Raw genomic sequence first — 26,159 nt, forward strand, 5'->3', positions numbered from 1 at the left:
GCCGAAAGAGTGGTTTAGGGCTCCTCAGGGGTTAAGGCAAGCAAACCCATTATCACCATTTTTGTTTACGCTGGGGCTTGATGTTTTAAGTAGGCTGATCTTGCATGCCTGGGGCTTGGGGGTGATAGAACTTTATTAGTAGGGAGGGAGGAGGTGCAGGGGCAATTTGCTGATGATACTATATTTTTTCTCAAGGAAAATGTTGTGAAATTTTGATAGATTACTATTTTGTTGAGAGTTTTTGAAAAGATACAAGACTAAAGATTAACAAATCCAGGAGTGGTGTCTCCGGCATTAATCTGGGAAGTAACAAGGTAAAAGGGTTTAAGACTTTAGCAGGTTGTGTTTCGTTAGCTTGGCCAATCCTACTTCTGTGGCGTTTGACGATTTTCTGCTTTGAAGTGTGGGTAGGAGGTTGGAGTGTGGAAAAAAAATAAGTGTCTTTCTCTTGGGTGCTGTATCACACTCATTGGTGCTTCTCTTTCCAATATGTCCATTTAAATTTTTTCTATATTTAGAGTTCCCACGGGTGTCATTAGAGTGCTAGATAGGTCGATGCGTGATTTTCTTGGTTGGGAAGATAAGAGGGATCGTCCAGTTAGCTAGGAAGCAGTTGAAGTTAAAGACTGAAAGGGGACTAGTGCTTAGCAATGTAGTATATAAAATATCTCTCTAATTAATTGGAAAATTGTTGAGCAAGTTCCCCTTCGAGGTTAGTTCCCTATGTCAAATGGTGATTAGGAATATGGGGCTCATTGAAACAGTTGGGGCACTGAGTATGTGGTACTATTTCTCATGCAAGTCCCTAAAAGTTTGTTTCCCATATTGCTCATTTTTTCTATCCTCTTACCCAGTTTAGAGAGGATAATGGCAACTAGGCTCAGTTATGGGAGGATGCTTGGGTAGGTGAGGTTGCGGTCAAGAGATTTATGCCTCATCTAAGATATCTTCACTTCACAACGTGCAAATCAGCTCTTTCTTTTCTTTCAAGGAGGGCACTCTTTCTTGGGATTTCCATTTCTTTAAGAATCTCAACGAAAGAGAGTTTATGAGCTCATTACATTGCTTATTGTTTTTGGATCATTTTGTTCCCTTCAATAGCGGTGATGAGAGAACTTGGGTGGGGGATTCTTCAGGTTCTTTCTCTTCCAAATCTTTTTGCCTCTTCAAGTCATTTTACTTGGAAGGCAAAGGTTCCCTTTAAGATTCAGCTTTCATTTGGACTGTGACTCTCAACAGAATCAATACGCAGGATTTGATACAAGTTAGAAAACCCTATAAAGAGCTCAGTCCTGCACGATGAAGCCCAGTAGCCGTGAGCAAATGAAACAAATGCACAACGTTTTGGCAAACCAACTGTCAAATGCTCTTTTTCTTTGTTGTTCTGTGGACCCTCTGGATTGAGAGGAATATGAGAATTTTCCAAGGCCTGTATAACCTCTCCCTATTTGTTATGGGGGTTAAGGCAGCTTAAGCTTTTAGGTAAAGTGGTTCTCTAACATGGTACTGGATCTGGTTACCAGGGGGTCCTGGCGTTGCCTGCAATTATTGTGTGATGTTTAAAATATATATATATATTGTATTCCTTGTAGTATGGTTATTTATCATGACTTTATCTCCCCACGTGCTATCAGGCTGCACATGCTGGGAGAGTGTTAAGGCCTGATATACATTGTTGGCCCAACCCCTGATAGCTTAAGCTTTTAGGTAAAGTGTTGTCTAACAAAGGGATAGAGAAGTGTTTTTGGATTCTTCCTGGGCTTATCCATTTGGGTTTTTGGAGGATGTCGCTGTCTGACCTTCAAAGGGATTGGCAAGGGCAGCATTATTGTATTTTTTTATAAGTTTTTTGCATGTCATCCTTTCATTGTACTTTTTTCTCTGCTCTTTCAATATAATTTTTCTTATTCAAAAAAATAATAATAAGACTCACAATAAGCAACCAGCTCCCGTACCATGTCACAACATGAAATCTAGGGAATTTATTGTCCACACTAGTCATGTGTTCTATTAAAACATTTTGCATAACGAAAATTCCCTATATAAAATTACGTAAATTACCTAAAAAGGTAACCTGCAACAAGTCGACAACTCTTAAGATACTGCTTCCAATTAAATTAAAATTTCTTAGTTACTTAGTGATGTATTCAACTTTCCAATTGACATTGGATCAAGAACTACATATGGAATGTCTAATCCATTAAGTTAACAAAAATGTCAGGCAATTGAAAATGTTTTGTAGAATATTTAAAGCACCATTTTCAGTACCTCAACTTGCATACCTGTTAGTAATCAGAGACTGAGAAAATTTTTTGTTTTTAAATGCAAGTAAAACAGGTTACCAAAATCAGAGAATATTAATAAGAGATTTGTAAAAGAGGTAATATAGTCAAATAGAGGAATTTTGTTTAAAAAATTATTAATTCATAGAGCAGAACACAACCCAAAAAATAGATGATAAAATACACTTCCAGGACAATCATGTAGAGCTGTGAGAAGTTTGGGTTTGTCAAATGATGGTGGATGGTATGTTGGCTACCTATTTTGAGGGTTTTGGAAGAAGAAATGATAGGGGTGCTCTGTGTAAATGTGGAACATTTGCAGTGCTGTGGGGTTTATGGTTGGAGCACAACACATGGATTTTTCAGGGATAAAATTGAATAGGTAGCTGGTTTGGGAGGAGATTCATTATTTGTCCTCCTTATGGTTCATTGGCTCTGGAAGCTTTAAGGGAGTGAGCTTTTTGGAAATTCAGCGAGATTGGAGGAATTTTTTGTTTTGATATTTCAATGTATTTTTTTTTTTTTGTGTTTTTAGTTCCTTCTTTTGGATTTTTCCAGAATTTTGATCGGAGATGTCTTATGAGACTCTTTGTAAACTCTTCTCTTTCTAATGAAATCTCTTTTATTTTTTTGCAATCCAAAAAAAAATATGGCAAAACATTGATTAGGTTGTTTGACACATGAACTTACTCAGCTAGGGTAAGTAATTGATGATTGAAAGGGAAGAAAAATTACAAATAGGGCTTAATGAAAAAAAAAAAGAATCTTTCTCTGCAAACAACAGCTTGTTTGATTTAAAAACAAAGTTAAAGAAGTTTCTTTTACCCTTCAAGGATAGATGACTATACAGGAGTGGTCAGATCCTATCAATTACCCCTGAGGGAACACTAGCCAATTGGAAAACAAGAGAGATACCTCCCTTATCTACAAATAATATAGTAACTCTTGTTCAAGGGGAGTCAACCTCACTGTGTTGGCTCAACAAAACATTATATGGCTTAAAAAATTCTTCTAGAGCATGGTTTGGTCAATTCGGTGTTGTAATACTTGAGTTTGGCCTCCAATAGCGTGCAGTAGATCACTCTGTATTTTGATGTCATACTCCAATCCAACGAGATTTTGCTTATTTTGTATGTGGATAATATTGTGATTACTAATGATGATTATAAACACATCCAGTATCTAAAGCTTTTCCTGTAGACTAAATTTCAAACCAAGGACTTGAGACCATTGAAGTACTTCTTGGGCATAGAATGTCAAGATCTCATAGAGGAACCATCTTGTCACAAAGTAAGTATGTTCTTGATCTTTTAGATGAGATTGGGTTGTTGGGATCCAAACCTGTTAATACATCCATGGATCCAAACAATAAGTTAGTTTCAAATATGGGTGATTTGTTGCCTAACCCAAGATGGTCTCGGAAATTTGTTGGAAAGTTGAATTATCTCACAATTACTTGGCCAGATATATCATTCACAACAAGTGTTGTGAGTTTGTTTATGAATTCTCCAAGGACAAGTCATTGGGATGCAATAATTTGCTTCTTGAGATATCTCAGAGGTGCACCTGGTTAAGGTCTCTTATGTCAAGGATTAGAACCACACTGTTGTTCAGGGATTTACAGGTGCATATTAGGCCAGGTCACCTTCCAATAGAAGATCCACAATTGGGTAGTGTGTCCTTGTTGGTGGTAATTTGATTTCTTGGGAGAGTAAGAAACAAAATGTGGTGGCCAAGTTAAGTGTTGAGTCATAGTTTAGGGCCATGGCTCACATTACATGTGAACTTGTTGGTTGAAGAACTTGTTGGAAACTGGATTTTCCACATTCCTAGTCTATGGAGTCGAAGTGTGATAATCAAGCTGCAATTCATATTGCCTCCAACCCAATCTTCCATGAGCGAACAAAGAACATTGAAGTTGATATATAGCCACTTTGTTCAAGAGAAACTTGTGCAAAAGCTCATGACAACCACTTAGGTGAAGTATGTTTCGCAGCTTGCTGATTTATTATGATTTGCAGCTTGCTGATTTATTTACTAAAGCCTTGGGAGGTGCTTGTGTGAAAATCATTTGTAACAAGCTAGGAGCATATGATATATATGCAGCAACTTGAGGGGGAGTGTTGATGGTTATGTTGGTCATTTAGCATTATTGGTATGTAATAAAGTTAATAAGTTTGAGTTAGTAAGGGTATTATGGTCATTGACATGTACTACTTGACATGTTATAAATAAAGGGAGGCCTATCATTTATGTCTTCCATTTTAGCCAACCATTCAATATATACATCAAGAACAAGAACGAGCCTTAAGTAGTTGCTATATGAATCCTTTTCCATTAATTCACTCAATCGAGGGCATTTTCATTGACTAACTTAAAAGTTGTTTAACCCTTCCTCACTATCTCATTCCAAGATATTTTAGGTAGCCCTCCCTCTTCTAATACAATTAACAATAACTAGCTTGCACCTCCTCACTAGTGCTTTACCAACCTTGCATTTCAAATGGTCAAACCATCTAAGTCGTTCCTCCCTTATCTTATCTTCTACCGGTACTATGCATAAATTATGGCAGATTTGTTCATTCCTTAATTTATCATTTACCCTATGCTTGGTTCACGAAATGTCCACTCCTAGGAATAGATTAGTTATAATAGGTTAGGTACAATTAGCTGTACAAAAAATAATGTTGATATTATAAAGCAAATAGGAATGTGAAACATTTTACGAGTCCATAAGGAATAGAAAAGGAATAATTATTTCCAAATTTCATCATTGGAAGTTTATTCCTTTGTTATTACATATTGAATGAAATAATAAGAAACATACAAGAAATAGCCATTACCAACATTCCCAAACTTTTCAATATATTTCATCTTATTCCAAGGAATAGCTATTTTGTGAACCAAACGAACTGTTAATGTTTTATAACTCATCCAGCTTAGAATGATCCATATAACATTGTTGGTCGTATTTCCATCCTATAGAACTTTCCTTTTAGTTTTAGTGATACTATACAATCGCACAACACACTCAAAGCACTCTCCATCTGCTTCAACTCTATGTACAAAAATCTCTTCAATTTCTCCCTCTGCTTGCATAATAGATCCAAGATATTGAAATCTATAGGTGTTGTAGATTTCTTGATTATCAAGTCTAATCTTATCTTCAATATTCCTCCTCACAGGGTTGAAATTACAATTTCATATATTTTGTCTTGTTTCTACTTATCCTAAAACCTTTAAACTCTAAAGCAGGTCTCCAAAGTATTCTACCTCGCTCTCACTTTCATCTATCAAAACAATATCATCTACAAACAATAAACGCCATGGGATCTCATTTTGAATATTCATAGTGAGTTCATCAATCACTAAAGCAAACATATAGGAGCTTAAAGCAAAACCTTGATGTACACCTAATTTTGATTGGAAATTCTTTATACTCTCCTTTTGTAGTCCTAACACTAGTCATTAATTACACATATCCTTCATGACATTAGTATATCTGCTGCATACTCCCTTCTTTTCTAAAACCTACCAAAGGACTTCCCTAAGTACTTTATCATACGCTTTCTTTAAGCCAATAAAGGCAATATGCAAGGAAGGTGACAACGAGGGGAGGCATCATAATGGCAAGATTGACAAGTTGGATGCTAATATTGTACTTGCAATTTCTTGTAAAAATTCATGGAAGCTCATTTTGTGGGAAAGATTCAGATGACTGTACCTCTCTCAAGGTTCAACCATGAAGGAAGGTGACAATGAGGGGAGGTATCGCAAGAAGTGGATTACGGGCCAAATGCTAACGTTGTAGCTAGAGTCTCTCGTCAAAGCTAGCTTTTGAGGGAGACAAGATCAATTGGTTGTTTATATATTGGCTACAATGCTAACCTTTAGAGTCTCTCGCTTTGATTGACCTCCTCTAATGAGATGATTGGCCCGTCATCTCTTCCGGCCTATCCACTGATGGGACATTTAGACTATCTTTGCCAGACCATCTATCCTATCTTCAATAGCTCGACTTGGGGGCCTCAACAATCTCCTCTCTTTTAACTAGATCCATTCCTCCCTTCCTATTGCCACATCCACCACTGTCGCGCCACCACTAGCGAGTTGTTGCAACTACTTCCCACCCAAAACTAAATTCGGTACTCAATATCTCTTTTCCGGTCATAGGTTGAGGACTAGTAAGACGCTAGGCTACAATGCATGTAATCGTAATCAATGCCTCTAACTATTGAAACCCAAAAACAAGATCTTTTCCCCACTTATTTCCTTTTGTTATGTGCATGGATCCTAGACCTGACTCTATGTCAAGCACTAGAAAATTTTGAAGTGGACAAGTTAGAGTAGGAATTGATTTACTAAGGCCTTGTTTGGTAACATTTGTGTTTTCAATTTGTTTTCATTTCTATACGGTGAAAAAACAAATTATGAACACATTTATTTACGTTACGGGTTTTCTGTTTCTGTTGATGGTTTGCAACTGTTTGCAAAAAACTAAAAACTAAATTTTATGATTTTCAGTTGTTTTGGCAACCTATTGCCAAAATATTTTAAAATCCAAAATTAACTTTTTCAAATTAAATCATTCATTTTATCTATACTCTTTAATTAAAATTAAAATAAAATGACCATATGAATTCAAAAATAACTAAAATAATAAATGCCCATAAAATTTAAAAATAAATAAATAAATAAAAGCCCCTTACAAAATATTTTTACTACATTTCAGTGGTCATATATAGTAAGGATGCTCTTTTAAAGTGAATTTTGACATATAATAATTAACTAGAATAATTATAGTCTTTTCAATTTATATTATTTGTATTTTTATTATTTTAATCATATTTTCTTTGAACAAATAGCCAATCCCAAGCCCGGATAAAGGAGTAGAGTTGTGTTAGGTAGCTAATCGCCAACGTAAAACTTTGTCAGATCTTATCATCATGAATTCTTACCGAATTCACCTAGATCAAGGGAATAGACCGGAATAGTATAAAAGGGAGAGGGTTAAGAAGCTAGCACAAGAAACTAAGATAAGATTAGCAACTTGGAATATAGGGACTTACCAGAAAAAGTATGGAAATAGTGGAAATAATGTTTAGAAGGAAAATGAATTTAATCTACCTTCAAGAAACGAAATGGGTAGGAGAGAAAGCTAGAGAAATTGTAAATTTACGATTTAAACTTTGGCACACTAGTAAAGAGAAACATAAAAACGGGGTGGGTATTATTGTAAATAGAGACCTAAAAGACAATGTAGTAAATGTTAAAAGAATAGGGGATAGGATCATTAAAATTAGGATAGTTTTAGGCATGGAGATGGTGAACATCATTAGTGTATGCTCCCCAGATAGGCCTAGCAAAAAATATGAAAAGAAAATTTTGGGAAGATATAAAATAGTCTTTTACAAGGGATACCAATGTCCGAAAAGACAATCATAAGAGCTGATTTGAATGGTTACATTGGCAAGGATAATATAGGATATGAGAGGATACATGGATGTCATGGATATGGAGATAAAAATGAGGTTGGTCATTGGTGATAAAATCTTAGATTTTGCCATGTTTTACGATTTGGTTATATTGAATACTTGCCTCATAAAAAGAGAACAACACTTAATAACTTTCAAGAGTGGGTACACTAAAATTCAAATAGATTTCTTCTTAACTAAGAAAAGGGATCGTCTATCTTGTAAGGATTGTAAAGTTATTCTAGGTGAAAGTTTGGCTACACAACATAGAGTCTTAGTATTAGATATACATATTAAAAAAATGGAAGAGGAGTAGCATAAATCAACACAAGAGGACTAGATGGTGGAACCTGAAGGGAGATAATATAGTAAAATTCAAAGATTGTGATAGGACAATAGAGAATAAGGTTGATACAAATACTGTTTGGAATAAAATGGCAAATTCTATCATAAGGATAGCAAAAATGATTTTAGGCAAGTCTAAAGGAAGATACTTCGGCAGTAAATAAAGTTGGTGGTGGGATCAAGAAGTCCAAAAAGCCGTTAATACAAAAAGAAATTGGTATAAAATATGGAAAAACTGTAGAAATATAGAAAATCTATAAAAAAATATAAAGAAGTAAGAAAAAATGCCAAAAAAACTATCAATGAAGCTAAACATAGAGCTTAAGATACTTTATATACTAAACTAGATACAAAAGAAGGAGAAAAAGACATTTATAGACTTGCTAAAGTTAGAGAAAGAAAATGCAAAGATTTAGGTGACATAAAATGTATAAAGGACGAGAATGATAATGTATTAATTAGAGAAGAAGACATAAAAGAGAGGTGGCGGAGATGCTTTGATAAGTTGTTTAATGAAAGCCAAAATGAAAGATTCAACTTGGAAGTGAGAAATGAAGAGAAGATTAAAAATAGGAGATTTATTCACAAAATTAGAGTCTTTGAAGTTAAGATGACATTAAAAAAATGAAAAATGGGAAATCCATAGGACTAGATAAAATACCAATTGAAGTTTAGAAATATTTAAGGGATTATTTGGCTAACTAATTTGTTCAATAATATTATAAAAACCAAGAAAATGCTAGAAGAATGGAGAAAAGTACGTTAGTACCTTTGTATAAAAACGAAGGCGATATTCAAAACTATAATAACTATCGTGGAATTAAGATTATGAGTCAAACGATGAAATTATGAGAAGGGTAATTGAACATACAATAAGATTAGAAACGGAGATTTTGAAAAATCAATTTGGTTTTATGCCTGGGAGATCAACAATAGAAGCTATTTATCTTTTAAGAAGTTTAATGGAAAAAGTTTAGGGAAAAGAAGAAGGACTTGCATATGGTTTTTATTGACCTAGAAAAAGTGCATGATGGAGTAGCTAGGGAAGTGATTTGGTGGATGTTGAAATGAAAGGAGATTGCAGTAGGTATATAGAGGTCATTAAGGATATGTCGTTAGGACTATAGGAGAAGATTCTAGAGAGTTTCCAATCATAATAGGTGTACATCAAGGTTCTACTTTGAGTCCTTATCTTTTTACTATAGTAATTGATGAAATTACTAAGAATATCTCAAATGAGATCCCTTGGTGTATGTTGTTTGCAAATGATATTGTGTTAATTGATGATAGTAGGATCGAAGTGGAATCTAAGCTAGAACTTTGGAGAGCCACGTTAGAGTCTAAAGGGTTTAAGATAAGTAGGAATAAGACTGAATACATGAAATGTAATTTCAGTAATGTAAGGAGTAGCAATAGAGAGAAGATTAAACTGGATAATCAAGAGATTAATAGCACTGACAGATTTAGATATCTTGGATCTATTACGTAAGGTGAAGGAGAAATTGAAGACGTAGTACATAGAATTAAGACCAGCTAGGTAAAATGGAGGAGTGCGTCAGGTGTGCTGTGTGATTGTAGAATACCTTTAAAATTAAAAAGGAAATTTTTACAAGACAGAAATAAGGCCAGCTATGCTACATGGTTCAAAATGTTGCGCAACTAAAAAACAACATGTACACAAAATGAAAGTTGCTGAGATGCATATATTAAGGTGGATGAGTGGTCTAACGTTAAAAGATAAAGTAAGAAATGAACATATAGGCAACAATTTAGGCGTAGCACCAGTTGAAAATAAGATAAGGGAGGGGCAACTTAGATGGTTTGGGCATTTGAACAATAGAACGCAGACTTAATAGAGCACCTATGAGGAGGAGTGAGTTAGTTATGGTTTCTAGCATAAAAAGGGATACGGGTAGGCCTAAAATAACTTGGAATGAGGTTGTGAGGAAGTATTTAATAGTCCTTAATCTAATAGAAGAAAATGCTTTAGATCAGGTGAATTGGCGGAAAAGGATTCATGTAACTGAACCCACCTCGTGGGACTTAAGGCTTCGTCTTGTTGTTATAATCATATTTTTGTAATTATTATTTGATTCAAGGACAAAAAATGAACATTTTTTTAATTAAAATTTTAATTTTTTTTAGTTCTAGAAACTAACCAAACAAGTTGCTAGTTTTCAGTTTTTAGTTTCTGGTTCTAGTTTATATTTTTCATTTCTAGTTTTCGTTTTCATAATTTTTGACAATGATACCAAACAACCCCATAGAGTTTGGTTTTGGGTTTCTAGTTTCCATGTTTCTTTTTGAATCTATAAAATAATTTGCATCAATTACCTACTAAACTCCAAAAGATAACTTGAATGGTTTACATCTGAACTTCTATACAACTTAAAATCAAACGCTTTTTCCAAGAATACTATAATTTCATGTCAAACTTAAACATTTTAACAACCTCTAATTTTCAAGAAAAACTACCTTTCATTCCTATTTTCAAGTTAGGGCTTGCACAGCCTTTGTTTCCAGCCTATGCACTAGCCAATTTACACCCCAGATTTTTATAAAGCAAATTATATGCATAAGCTTCGTGTCTAATTTTCAATAAAGGACTACAACATCTATCTACTAATTTTTTTTTTAATCTTTCCTCAATCGATTAGATACTTGTACTCTGCCTTTATGGCACTAAATGCCCTAATTATCCCTACACACAACCAGTCCCAAGCTCGGATAGAGGAGGAGGGTTGCATTATGTAGCTGACTACCAAAATAAAACTTATTAGATGTTTATGATATGAATCCTTACCAAATGTTCAATGAGGCATCCCCTATGTTCGTCGCATTGCACTTCTACCACCCAAGCATAACAGAAAATGGACAAGGGCAGGCTAGGGCAGGCCATACTAGAAGGGAGAGAGTTAGGAAGTACAGGAAACTAAGGTTAGATTAGCAACAACATAAGGACACTTATGGGAAAAACCATGGAGTTAATTGATGCCATGATTAGGAGAAAAATTAACATAATCTGGCTCCAAGCGACTAAGTGGATGGGGGAGCGAACTAGAGAATTTGAAAATCAAGATTTAAACTTTGGTACACTGGAAAAGTAAAAAATAAAAATCGGATGAGAATCATTGAAGACAAACACCTAAAAGATAGTGTAATAGATGTTAATGAATAGAAGATAGGATCATAAAAATAAAAATAGCTTTAGGCCAAGAGATAATAAATGTTATAAGTGTGTATGTTCCCCAACTTGGCTTAACAAAAAAATCTTAAGACAATTTTAGGAAGATATGGATATTATTACACAAGGGATACTAGGGTCAAAAAAAACAATCATAGAAACTCATTTAAATGGACACATTGGAAAGGAAAATAAAGGTTAAGAGAGGACACATGGGGGCTATGGATATGGAGATAAGAATGAGCCTGGTGAGATGATTTTAGATTTTTCCATGTCATACGATCTTGTTATAATGAATACCTACTTTAAGAAAAAATAACACTTAATAACCTTTAAGAGTGGACAAAATAAAAGCCAAATAGATTTTTTCTTAACTAGGAGTGGAGATCGTTTATCATATAAAGATTGTAAAGTTATTCTAGGGGAAAACTTGACTTCACAACATATGGTGTTAGTATTAGATACTTGTACAAGGAAATGGAAGAAAAAGAGCAACACATATCAATGCAAGAGAATTAGGTGGTGGAGTCTAAAGGGAGAAAATATAGTAAAACTTAAAGTTAAAATAATCAAAGTGGGTAATTGGACAATAAGGGATAAAGTAGACGCGAACACTCTATAGAATATTATGGCTAACTCTATTAAAAAGATAGCAAAGAGAGATTTTAGATGAATCCAAAGAAAGAGACTCAAACAGCAAAGAAAGCTGGTGGTGGAATAAAGATGTCCAAAAAGCAATAAAGACAAAAAGAATCTAGTATAAAACCTGGAAAATTTGCAGAAATATAGGAAATTTTGAAAAATATAAAGATACTGGAAAAGAGGCAACAACAGCCATTAGTGATGCTAAACATAGAGCTTATGATAATGGTAAGCTAGACTAGATACAAAGGAAGGGGAAAGAGACATATATGAACTTGCTAAAGCTAGAGAAAGAAAGTGCAAAGATTTAGGTAATGTAAAATGTATAAAGGACGAGAATGATAATGTTTAGATAAAACAAGAAGACATAAAAGAGAGGTGGTGAGGATACTTTAATGAATAGTTTAATGAAAACCAAATCCAAAGCTTAAACCTAGAAGTGACAAATGAGGAAAAGGTTAAAAATCGAAGATCTTGTTTGCAAAATTAGTCACTAAGGTTAAAATAGCTTTAAAAAGATGAAACACAGGAAATCTATAAGAATAGAAAACATTCCAATTTAAGTTTGGAAATGTCTAGGGGATAAAGGAAGCATACAGTTAACTCATCTATTTAACATTATTACAAAGACCAAGAAAATGTCATAAAAATGGAGGAAAAGCACATTATTACCTATATACAAAAACAAATGCGATATTCAAAATTGCAACAACTACCACAAAATTAAACTTATGAGTCATATGATAAAATTGTCGGAAAGAACAAAAGAATAGTTAAACAAATAATGAGAATAGAAATGAGGGTCTAAGAAAATTAATTTGGTTTTATGCCTAGGAGATTGACAACATAAGTTTGGACAATGAGAAGAGACAACCCCATGACCTCTTCATGGTTTCGCAAAATTAGGTGTAAGGACAAGACCCTGTTGCTGCACTCAGACTCAAACAAGCATGGCAGGTTTCTTACTCTTATAGAAACTAATTGCAGAGGATGGAGAAACCCAGTCTTTCAAAGTGTCAAGACTCAAAAGGGGTGGCCGAGAATCTTTGCCATGGCAGCTAATCTAGGCCGCCATATTCTTCCACTCTCTAAATAGAAGTCCAAGGCCACTGTGTTCACAAGACCATTATCCCGCCTGTCAAGCGCAAACACTTCTCCTCCAATATTGGGGTGAACCTTGAGGTGGGCCTTGGCAATTCGAACTCAGAGGCTTTTCCCTTCAGCCTCCCAACCCCAAAGACTTTTACAAGGGCCCATCTCAACTCCTTCAAGTCCTTCAAACTCCATGAAGATGGCCAAGACAGCAGAGAAGGTGGTCTGTTTCAGGAAGACTACCCCTGGGCTGGACTGACCCTCCCAGATAACAACTCGTGAGGTAGAGAACAACCTAGAATCAGAACCCCCATACAACAGGTTTCTGTCAACAATCTAACTCTGGTTCCAACTCCCAAAACCACAATGAAGCTCTGGAAACCAATCTCAACCCAGTGAATATGGAGAATAACCACAACTTAGAAACACTGAATGGTTTGGACCCAGATAGCACCCACTTTAAGGAGCAGGTTTCTGATTGGGTTTTATGAAAGTTGAAGTTGGTTAGCTTTGATAGTTTTGGAGATAGGGTTATAAGATTGGAGAAATTGAGGAAAAAAAATATGAAGAGAGGAGGCACAAACAAACTCTAAAAAATCTTTGTGCAGCAACAATAAATTGGACACCAATAGGTAGTTAAAACGCTTGTAATGTTCAGTAAATTACGATAAAATGGGATGATGCCCAGATATGGTGTAAGCAAGAAACAGCCGGGGTTACATTGTTAAACCATGCTAAGAAAACTCTTATCTTGGAATGCAAGGGGGCTTATGACAAATCTCAAAAAAGTCTAATCAAGTCCTTTCTTAAGGAGTGGAGAGGTGGTATTGTCTGCCTACAGGAAAGGAAGACAGTGGATCAGCTCTTGGTAAGAGATTCTTGGGGTCGGGAGGCTTGTCGTTGGATCTCCCTTCGTGCTGAGGGTAGTGCAGAGGGTATTCTTATTTTGTGGAATCTTAATGTTGTGGAATTGCAGGATCATTCCATTAACTCTTACTTGGTCTTGTGTTTGTTAAAAAATTTGGACAACTTTTTGTGGGTTCTTACTGGGGTCTATGGCCCAAGTGAAGGACCCTCCATACTTCTTTTCTAGACTGAGCTTTTGGAGAGTAGAAGCCAATGGGACACGCCTTTGATGATTGGAGGAGATTTCAACATGGTGATGTACCCTTACGACCCTTACTAGGCCCATCTTAGACCACTTTTCCACGGGTTAAATGGGGGCCAACCCCTTTTTTCTTCAAGAACTTGTGGCCATAGTAGTCAAAAGCGTGCCTGAGTCGCGCCTAGGCGCGATGGTGCGACAAGGCTAGCACTTCATTCTTATTGAAGCAAGGTAACCTTTGAGAGGTGCAGGCAGACGCACTGATGCTGCAGGCGCAGTGAGTCGTGCCTTGAAATTTTTGAAACTATTAATAAAGAAAATGTAGCCAGAACGAGCCCTTCATCAGTTCATCTTTGAGCCTTCGAACCAGCAGGAGCCTTCGTCTTCAAGGTTTGAGCGTTCGTGAATCATCAGGCTGCTTCGAAGTTCAAATTAGTAAGTCGTTTTCTGCTGCTGCTGCTGCCTTCTGCCTGCTGCTTACTGAATTTAGCTGCTGTTTTGTAGTTTGTTTGGACACGCAGTATACAAATTATACATTTTTTCTGAAATATATTATACATTGCTTTTGCATTTAGGATAACAGGTCTTAAATATTAAATGGATTCTGGAAGTGGAAACTCTGGCTCTGGAAAGAAAGATCCTACATGGAAGTATGCACATTTGGATGATCAAAAAAATAGAAATAATTTGGCTTGCAATTTTTGAGGCAAAGTCACAATTGGAGGAATATTTCGGGCAAAACAACATATTGTTGGAGCCTTGGAGGATTTCGAAATGTAAAAGAATGCTCTAAGCGCCCTGCTCATGTACGTGAGGAGATTAGGGAGTATATGTTGAAGAAAGATATAGGGAAGGAGGAAAATGAGTTATTGCTTGACTTAGATGACATAGATCGTTATGGTGAAGATGAAGAGGATGAAGTTCAGGAAATTGACTCTCGTGGCAATAGAGTAAATAGTACTGGAAGTCAAAGTTGAAGTTCATACCAATCCACCATGAAGAGAACAAAATAGAAGGGGCCTATAGACTTGTTTTTTACTTCTGATCCAAAGAAAGTGGTTCAAGCTAGGAAAGAAGGGAAGATGAAGCAAAAGTCAATGAATGAGGCATACAAGAAAGAATTAAGACAAAAGGAAATGGCAGATTTTGCTAGGTGGATGCATGATGCTGGAATACAATTTAATGTTGTACGTTTGGACAGCTTTGCAGTGGCACTTGAATTGATTGGGCAATATGGTCCTAGAATAAAGCCACTTATCTATCATGAAGTGAGAGTTCCTTTCCTAAAGCAAGAAGTTAGTCGAACGAAAGAGTTGATGAAGGTCCATAAGGAGGAATGGGCAAAATATGGATGCTCGATTATGTCTAATGGTTGGAGAGATTAGGTTGCTAATAAGGACATAATAAACTTCTTAGTGAACTCTCCAAGGGGATCAGTGTTCATCAAGTCTATTGATGCTTCTAATATCGTCAAGAACACAAATAGAATGTACAAATTACTTGATGAGATGGTGCAGGAGATTGAAGAATCAAATGTGATTCAAGTAGTAATTGATAATGCTTCAAACTATGTTGAAGCAGATAAGAACTTATTTCTAGAACTACATTCTATAGTGTATATATTGTTTATTTTAATATTTTAATGGCTTCACTCATTGATTTTTGAACAGGGATACTGTTGGAAGCAAAGAGGTCACATTTATATTGGACACCGTGTGCTGCAAATTGCCTCGATTTAATATTGGAGGATATTGGTAAATGCCTTCAATTCATACAACTTTGAATAGGGCAATATTTTTAAATGGTTATATTTATAACCGTGTTGGTGTGCTGAACTTGATAAGACACTTCACTAGAGGAAAGGAATTACTAAGGCCTGCAATTACAAAATTTGTAATTGCCTTCATCACTCTTCGTTCGATCCACCTTCAAAAGAACAACTTGAGGAAGATGTTTACTTCTGAAGATTGGAATACTACTAAATGGGCAAAGGATGCAGATGGCAAAAGAGCAGCTAGTATTGTTTTGATGCCTACCTTTTAGAGTACCATTGTCTATGCTCTTAAATTGACAAGCCCACTTGTCCGTGTACTCCATTTGGTTGATGGGAAAAGAAACCTGCAATGAGATATATTTATGAAGCAATGGATAGGGCTAGGGAAATTATAGCTAAGGCTTTCAGTGAGAGAGAGGATAAATTCAAGGAGGCATTTCAAATTATTGATATGAGGTGGGGATGCCAACTCCATCAACCTTTGCATGCAGCTGCACACTACTTGAACCCAAAATATTTCTATTCACACCCCCACATTTTGCAAGACGAAGAAATCATGGTAGGTTTGTACAAGGGTATTGCAAGGTTGGTACCAACCCTTGAAGTGCAAGATAAAGATTTACATGAGTTGGAAAATTACACCAGTGCTAGTGGCCTCTTTGGAATTGATTTGGCAGAGCACCGGCTAAAGTGGAATTTTTACTACCTCGTTCTATCTAAAATTATTTTATGATAGTGCAATGGTGGATATCATTTGGATCATCGGCTCCAAACTTGCAAAAGTTTGCTATGAAAATCCTTAGCCTCACATGTAGTGCTACCAGCAGCAAAAGAAATTGGAGCATATACCAACATGTAAGTCATTAGGATATCGTGGATTAACGAACATGAACTACCAGTCTACTACTTTTTAGAATCATTATTTACTATATTACTTTAAACCTCTTGCAGCTTCCTAGCAAAAGGAGAAATAGGCTAGCCCAACAACACTTGAATGATTTGTTATTTGTGAAATATAGTCAAATTTCGAGGCGTTAATACAACAAGTGTGACACTATTGATCCCATCCTTCCAAAGGACAATGATGATAGTAATGAGTGGTTGATTGGTAGGATGGATGGCAATTCCGATGAGGTTGAAGAACTAGTGTTTGAAGATGATCTTTTGACTTGGGGTTCTATTGTTAGAGCTGCTGGAGTAAATAACCCCTTGCGTAACACTAGATCAAGAATAAGTGCAAATATGTCATCTTCTAGAGGAAGAGCATCATCTAGCAGTGCTAGGGGCCGAACTACAGTGCTGGAACTTGTAGATGAGGATGAGATCCAAGTGGATAATGCAGAGGAGACAGAAAAGGAAAAAGATGTTGGAGAAGAAAATTCTGATGATGAAAAGGAAAATGAAGATATATTGGCAAACTTAGTTGATGATGAGTGATGACTCATGATTGAGGCGGATTTTTAGATGTTAGACATTGAAATCTTTTATTGTACTCTTTTCTTTTTATGTTGAACTATGTTGATGCTTTTCGGCCTTTGGCTTGGCAATTTCATTAAATTTCCAATTTTGGTATTGAATATTTTCGCATTTTAAATTCTAATATTACTATTGATGTGTTCATATATCAATTACCCACAAAATACCCATTGTACACAATTTTAATAATTGTTTGCCTCACCTTCGTGAGGCATGCACCTTCGCCTCGCGCCTCGACTCCAAGTGCCCTCTATGCCTTGGTCCGCCTTGTGCTTTGACAACTATGCTTGTGGCTACAGCAAGATGGCTTCGAGGACCTCGTCAAACTCAATTGGTCTACACTTTAGATAAAGGGGGAAGCTAGCTTTGTGCTGGTACCAAAACTTAAGGGGTTGAAAGAAAATCTAAAGCTGTGGAAAAAAGGCACCCTTGGAGATATCCAAGCAAAAAAAAATGCTATTAATGGTATCAAGGGTCTTGATGAACAAGAGCTAGGTCAAGGGCTTAATGCTGAAGGAAGGGCGAAACGAGTGTCACTTAAAAAAGAACTTAGTGAAATTACTAGCCCCAAAGAGATTTCCTAAAGACAAAAATCTAAAGCCTTATGGCTCAAGGAGGGTGATCAAAACACTAGATTCTTCCACTAGACTGCTAATGCCATCACAAATTGAATACTGTTTCCATCATTGACACTAGGGAGAACACTTTAACACAAGAAGACAAAATCAAAAAGATCAACTGTAAGTTCTATAAAGTCCTCTACTTTGAATTCGAAGGCTCTAGACCTGTGGTGGATGGTCAATTTTAGATCTCTCAGCTCTTCTACCATGGAGTGGCTAGAGAGATCCTTTGAAGAAGAAAAAATCCTTCAAGCCATTAGAGATTGCAATGGGAACAAAGTGCCCAACCCAGGTGGTTTCTTTTATCTTTCTTTCAGTCAAATTGGGGAGTTCTCAAGCAAAAATTTATCAACACCTTTGAAGAATTCTTTAGTTCAGATAGATTTGTGAGCAGCATCAATGCCACCTATTAACCTTGATTCCAAAGAAGATCAAGGCTGTCAATATCAAGGATTTTCCAATCAGCTTGGTGAGAATAATTATAAGATCATTACAGAATTTCTTGCTGCGAGGATTAAAAGAACCATTATTGAAGTCATTGGGTAGTTCCAGCATGTCTTTGTGGCGGAAAGATAGATCATTACGCTGCCCTCATTGCTATTGAAGTTGTGGGTTCTTATCAAAAGGAAGGAAAAAGCAGTACAGTGTGCAAGCTCGACATGGAGAAAACCTTTGACCACATCAACTGGAGTTTCTCTATACCTTCTATGGAAAATGGGAATGGGAAAGCATTGGTGCAATTGGATCACTCAATGCATCAATACTCCAAGCTTCTCAGTGCTCATAAATGGCTGCCCATTTGAATTTTTTCTCTCCTCTAGAGGTTTGAGGCAAGGGGATCCCCTTTCTCCCTTCTTGTTCATTGTGGTGATGGAGGTGTTGAGCCTAATGCTGAAAAAAGCCACCAAAGAAGGGCTCCTTAATGGTCTTAGAGTGGGCAAGAATGGGAGGTCCATGGAAGAGTCACATTTTTGTTCACAAATGATACCATCATTTGAAGGTGAACCTCTCTGAATTCTCAATCTTTGAAGCATATTGGCATGGGTTTGAGGCCATCTCGAGCTTGAAAGTAAATATTGGGAGAAGTCAGCACAAGAGGGCCTTTCCTTGTTGGCCTTCTAGGATGCAAGATGGGAGCTTTCCCTATCAATTATCTTGGTCTCCCTCTTGGAGCCAAATTCAAAGATTGTGGAGTGTAGGACCCCATTATTGAAATCTTCGAAAAAATATTGGTTGGATGGAAAAGGAATTTCTAGTCTAAAGGTGGCAGACTTGCACTTACTAGAAGTACCTTGAGAAACCTTCCCGTATATTTCATCTCTCTTTCCTTTGCCGGCTTTAGTTGCCAAGAGACTTGAAGGAATTATGAGGAGGTTTTTATAGGCGAGCATGTGGGCAGAATTCAAATTCCACCTTGTCAAATTGGGCATGGTCAAATAACCTAGCTCAGGAGGCTTGGGGTTGAAGTCCCTTCTCGCTTTCCATATAGCACTTCTGGGGAAATGGTTGTGGAGATTCATGAAAGAGAAAGACCACCTTTGGCAGGGAATCATTGCTTCCAAACATGGGTTAGAGCATAATGAATGGACTACTCAAGCAGGTAAAGGCTAGGTAGATTTCTTCCCTTTTATTAGATTCCAAGTGAGGAACGGGGACAACATTTTCTTTGGCCATGATTTGTGGCATGACCAAGAGGCTCTAAGTGTTTTAGTTCATGCCATTTACAACTTGGCCTGCGATAAAGAAGCTCTCCTCAGTCATCACCTTCAAGTTTCAGATCATGGGATCTTCGGGAACATTCCTATTTTCAAAAACATGGCAGAATGGGAACTCCACCATCTCATTGATTTTTTCAGCAATCTCTACAACTTCCAACGCAGAAAAATTCCCAATCAACCTGAGTAGACCTTAGATAAAAGCAGGGTCCTCACTACAAGAAACTTTCACCAATGGAATCAAACCACAGCAATCCCCCTTGGACACACACTTGGAGGACAGCTGCCCCTACAAAGGTAGCTTTCCTTGCTTCGGAGGCAACACATGGTAAGATCTTAACCCTGGACAACCTACGAAAAGGGGGCTGACAGTCACCAACAGGTGTTTCCTATGCATGACTGATGCAGAATCAATAGAGTATATCCTCCTTTACTGCCCTTAGACCAGGAACCTTTGGAATATGGCCCTAACCTTGATCAGACAAAGGTTGGCCATTGCCAGCTTGGTGGGAGGGGAGCTCTGGGCATGAAAAGGGATTCAGGCAACCAAGAAGAAGAAAAAGGCTTTGTCTCTCGTCCCTCTTGCAAGTTTCTGATGTGCTTGGAAAGAAAGGAACAAAAGAGTGTTCAAAAATTCAATTATGCCACTTCAGATTAGCAAAGAGCAGCAGATTACAGAGGTTTCCAGCTGGCAGAGTAGGATTGTAATGAACGAACATAATGTAATTTTAAATTTCTGCAACATCCTGCAGGAGGATCAGCTGTGTACTCTGGGTTGGCATCCCCTTGATGCCCCTTTAATAAAATTCTTTTACTGAAAAAGAAATGTATATACCACCAAATTGACCAGTTCAACTTGACAACGTCAGATTTACTCAATAATCCAACCAAAACAATAATAGATGTTCAATTTTGGACAAAGATTTGCACCACGGCATTTTGAACTCTGTTTTGGGGAGCCATAACAACAATAACCAACAACCAAGCCTTAGTCCTAACGAGTGGGGCCAGCTATATGAATCCTGTTTAGCCTTCTGCAGAATCTTGGCAGTATCGTCAGAAAGTTGGAGTGCTGTCAAATTCTTTTGAGATAAAACATATGGTTGACATTTATAGGGTCAGCTGATCATTGATGCCATGTCCAACATTTAAAATTTATGAAATTAATAACGGTATCAAACTGAATTACATGATATCAAGAAATAAAGTATATTGAGCTTTTACCTTTGAAAATCATCTCGTGCTTGTAAAGCAACAAAGACTGTATGACAACAACATAACATGAGAGAATCTTACCAGCCCCTTTAGTTTCACGAAGACAGGCCGACTACCCAAGGCATCTATTACTTTTGAGGAGACACTCTGTATGAATGTATGAAAGGTTTTCTTAGCAAGCAGTATTATTGATAGACAATACTGATTTGACTTACTAACTTTACCTGCAAGACTGCACTAGCTGCATCAATTCGCTCCTTGTTCCACAACTTCAGCATGAGTACAGTCAAGTGAAATGTTTTTGGTTTAATAAATATGGATTTGTCTATTCCCAAGTCTGTCAGATTTAAGGCACGTTGGTGAGATTTTGGGGGAAATTAAGAAGAGGAGAAAGAATAACAAAGAGAAGAAAAAGATAAGAAAACAAAAGAAACACAAGAAAAAGGATATTCATTATAATACATGCAATAAGTGATAACCAGGTATCATAAATGTATCATGGAGAAAAACAATAATATACTTGCATAAGCCTGCAAAGAACTGCATCCAAACAATTAAGAGCACAGAAAATAAAAAAAGCAAGAAAAGCGTAAATATGCGACAGCATGAGCATATGTATATGAGTGTGTGTGGAATCTTTGCATTACATTAACTTCATACCAGTTAAGGAAGAAGACTTCGATGTTGCAGGCGGGTAACTTGTAAGAGGTATATTAGTTATGTCCATTTTCACATCTTTGTTACCATCCTCAACTTTGAGTTGAACTACAACATCAAGTCCTGTATCTAAATGCTTCTCCCTCTCATCATCATCTGGACTACCTCCATCTGAATCACTATCTAGATTCTCTTCAACAGGATCGCTATTTCCCAATATGGAGTTCTGAAAATTGACAAGCTTATCAACCAGTTCGGAGTGTATGGCCAATGGAAGAGATACAAAGTGAGTATAGTCGAGATTTCGGCTTTTCACTGCCTGCAGTACCCCAAAAAACATGTAAACTGTACATTTAACGGTAGATGCTTAAAAGGAAAGCACAAAACCATGCTAAAAGAGCAAATTTAACAACCATCATCCATAAAAGTAAATAAACAATCTTTAGACAATACAAATTGTAAATGACTATGGACACTAAGCCCAGTTCCACATGAGTGTCAAAGATAAGTGAAAAAAGAAGCAACTTCTGAAAAGCAACAAGTAACGAGTAACACATTTTAACAGTAATCTTTACTCTTTAATGCACAACTGGTGTTTACACAGCCTTCTTTCATTTCAATAATAGTTCTCTACTGAATCAAGAAGGGAGAGAGAGAGATCCTACTATGGGCAGTACCTAAGCCCATTAGCACTACTACCACATTGCTCTTCGGTAGTTCTTCACCTTTCCCCATGCACGTCAAATGTCACTGACCATTAGCATAAAAAAATGGAACTACAAAAGACAAAATTAACTTGCAGTTCAAGAAAGATGTTCCGACTAATATAATTGTTCAATATTAATGTAGAGACCCGAAGAATTATAGTAATTAAATAATAAAAGAAATGAGAGAAAATGAATTTTTAAAAAGGGGTTTTATTAGGGTCTCGTTGACGAGTGTAGAAGTGCTCGTCGACGAGCAGGGCTCTTGGGCTCGTCGACGGGGACGCGCGTCTCGTCGACGAGAACTTACCGAGAGACTGTTTTCAGGGCTTGAAACTCGTCGACGAGGTGACATGTCTCGTCGACGAGTCTAAATTCTATAAATATACCTACTTCGAATTTTCAGCGTTAAAATTTTCAGGAAAACCCTCCCTCTCTCTCTCTCCTATGTCTCTCTCATCTTCTCTCTTCGATTCCGGCTTCGTTCTTCGCTGGTTCGACAATCCGAAACCGCCACGCTACTCCTGGGAAGTTTTTCTTCATATCTACAAGAGTAGATCGTTGGTTAGGCTAACTTGAGCACCATCCCGAAATTTGGGTAAGTTGATTATTTTAAGTTTTATTAGGTTTTTGGTGCTTCTGGACTGAGGAGAATATGTTAGGGAAGATAATACTAAAGTTTTGTTGGGGGAAATGTAAATTTCAGGGTGTTGAACTGGGAACACCACAGGTATAATTTTGGATTAATTGGTGGGCTTCTCAGTAAGTCAGGTAAGGGGATAAACTAAGTCAGTATTTTCATGAAATTATTTATTACTATTCAGCCTTTATTTCCATAAAAATTATGTATGTTATAGAAATGGGTTTGGAAATACTGCTGTTAACAAGAAAACAATTTTAATACATTTTAGCAGGGGATATGATTTTTGTGCAGATTTTATGATTAGAACATTATTCACTTTTGAGTGGCATAAGTATGAAATTCTATGATTTTATGTAATATCAGAATATTATGGTTTCAGTATAAGCATATTATCACTGTTTTCAAGAAAATATTAAAAACAGTACAAGAGCTATGTTTTAAATATGGTATTGAAATAGTACAAGGATTTCAAAACTATGTATGTTAAAATATGTCAGCGTAAGAGTCGTGATTTTACATGATATACTATGCCGGCGTAAGGGCCGTGATTTTACATGATATACTATGCTGGCGTAAGAGTTGTGGTTTTACATGTTATAATATGCCGGCGTAAGGGCCGTGATTTATATGATATGTTATGCAAAAATTTATGAAAATATTATCGTGACAGATATTATTATGAAGCAGCCATGTGTCTTTATATATAAAACTTACTATATGTTATCAGAACCCGGATGGCTTAGTTTAGGCTTTCACGAAGCACGGTACCGTAGCTATATGTTCACGATCATGTATATGTTAGTGCTACCACATGTCGTAAGGGACTGTGGGAGAACGGCAATCGATGTGGTTTTATGGTAGTGCAGGCGTCAGTCTGGTAGTCCGAACCAGGAGGGGCAGACCCATCGTACTTACAGACTTATGTTGATCTAGCGTGGTCGGCCAGCCATTGCTAGGTCCCGCCTTCGGACCGCACAACCTAATCATGTGGGGGTAAAACATGACACAAGGCAACTATCCATCCAGGGTATTATTTCATGTACAGTTATATAAAATGTTTTTCATGTATAGAAACTCAGTATGTTATACCATGTTATGATAAATTATGTTTTATCCAGATATGATACAGATAGTCTTACCAAATATGATTTATGTACTGTTACATGTATAACACGAAAATACTCATGAGGTCACACTGTGATGTTAGTTTATTTCCCTTACTGAAAGGTGTCTCACCCCAGCTATATAAACATTTCAGGAAACCCAGATAGAAGAGCAGATAGAGCTCCGCGGCGTCAGAGATTGACAGTCCTACCCTGTCAGAAGGGTAAGTCGTCATGCTAGGGTCTGATGGATTTTTGGGTTATGACCCTAGGGCACTTTTTAGTCTTTTTGGGATGTGTATATGTATATGACAAGTTTGGTAAAACTCTGGTATTGTGTTGGTTGGATAACTTGATATGTGTATGATTTTATGTTTTCCGCTACTTAGGTATCAGAGTTGTATTTCAGGTATATCCCTGGTACCCATGGGTCCAAGTTGATCATGTTTTATCAGCTTAACACGATATCAGGATTATTATATTAAATGTTATTATTTTTAAAAAAATTATTTATGGTAAAATAGGCAGGTCGTTACAATTAACCATGCAAAATCTTATAAAATTGTGTTAATAATCAACCAACCTCATCAATTATAAATTGTATCTCTTCTGAAGCTCGAGTCACACTTTCAATGGAATTGCCTTCAATTACTGCGACATATAACCATATAAAAATTACTCAAAATCTCAAACACAGAAGATTCATTACACAGCTAAAAGCCTAAAACGATTAACTGATGCTCTCAGTCAAACACAAATTTCAATATAAGATACAAAACTTTCATACTGATGCAATCTTGAAAATGAATGAAAGACATAATATAAACCATAATTATTTTAATTTTTGATTGATAAAAAGAAACTTTTTATAGCTAGGCATGCGGATGCCAACACAAGGTACAAAAAGTCAACCACTCTGTAGGGTGTCACACAATTCAAGAATTACATTATGACCATTCAAAATTTGCGCACTATGCCAGCTGGAAACATTAGCGCAATCCACTGCTCTTTGCGAATCTGAAACAGAGTAATTGACTATCTGAAGGCTCTCTTATTTCTTTCTTTCCAGGCACACCAAACCACGGTGAGAGGAATGAGATTCAAAGCATTTCTCTTATCCTTGGTGGCTCCAATGCCTTTCCAAGCCCAAAGCTCCCCTCCCACAGAATTTGCAGCAACCGACTGATGTCCCACCAAGGACAGAGCCATGTTCCATAGATTTCTTGTCCATAGAAGGTTGTGGTCGACTGATTCTACATCAGCCATACAAAGAAAAACCTATTAATTAAGGTTAGCCCCTCTTCTGCAGATTGTTCAAGGTTAGAATTTTTCCATGTGTTGACTACCAAACAAAAAAGGCGCCCTTTGAAGGGCTGTTTTCTTCCAAATACAAATCCAAGGGGGATTGTTGCAATTTGTTCCCATCAGAGAGATGTTCTTGTAAAAAGATCTAAGCCATCTAACAGTGAAGACACCATTTCTCTCCAAAGCCCATTTTTGGTTCGTTAGGGGATGTTTTGGTACTAGAAATTTTAGAGATTGCTTTAGAAGTCAGAGAGTGCTTGTAGTTCCCAATCTGCCACATTCCAAGTAAAAGGAATATTCCAAAAAATTCACTTATCTAAGATTTGGAGATGATAATTGATGAGGATATCCTTGTCACAAGCCAAACTGTATATGGAAGGAAAGGTAGCTCTAACATTTCTGCAGTCACGCCAAACATCATGCCAAAAGTAACATTGGCACCATTCCCCACTTGAAGTCTCTTGGAGGAGACAAAAATCATCCTATCCTTTACCCACTTTGTAGGGTCCTCTACTAGTATGTGTCATCTCTTTGTTATGCTCGAGCCCATATTTAGAAGCTATATTTCCCACCAGAAGTGGTCTTCCTCCTTCAGGAACCTCCACAACCATTTCACGAGGAGCGATTTTTGAAAGTGTAGAGGGATTCCAACCCCAAACCTCCCAAACAAATAGGTTGTTTCATCCTCCCCATTTAACAAGGCGATATTTAAACTCCTCCCGCAAGCTTCCCCAAAGAAATCTGCTCTAAAATCCCTCTAGTCTCCTAGCAACCGAAGCCAATAAGGGAAGGAGGGACATGATTAGATGAGAAGATTTATCAA

At 36.8% G+C, this 26,159-nt stretch overlaps 1 protein-coding gene across 8 annotated transcripts in view; it reads right to left on the reverse strand.

Annotated features, from left to right (window-relative positions):
- The window catches only part of LOC131157165 (uncharacterized), an 87,478-nt gene that overhangs the window by 47,501 nt on the left and 13,818 nt on the right, over nt 1–26,159 (reverse strand). For 6 of the 8 annotated variants that reach the window (XR_009137237.1, XM_058111104.1, XM_058111106.1 and 3 more), the window contains exons 7-10: nt 24,615–24,682; nt 21,585–21,900; nt 21,149–21,261; nt 21,006–21,071 (exon numbers count right to left, since the gene is read on the reverse strand). Coding sequence is in view for 7 of the 8 variants with exons in the window: in XM_058111104.1 (XP_057967087.1) it covers nt 21,006–21,071; nt 21,149–21,261; nt 21,585–21,900; nt 24,615–24,682 (563 nt within the window). In the remaining variant the exon portion in view is untranslated. The remainder of the gene's footprint in view (nt 1–21,005; nt 21,072–21,148; nt 21,262–21,584; nt 21,901–24,614; nt 24,683–26,159) is intronic. The other 2 variants (XM_058111109.1, XM_058111110.1) reach the window with 1 other exon arrangement.

This window comes from Malania oleifera, chromosome 6 (assembly GCF_029873635.1).
Source record: "Malania oleifera isolate guangnan ecotype guangnan chromosome 6, ASM2987363v1, whole genome shotgun sequence".
Taxonomy (NCBI): domain Eukaryota; kingdom Viridiplantae; phylum Streptophyta; class Magnoliopsida; order Santalales; family Ximeniaceae; genus Malania; species Malania oleifera.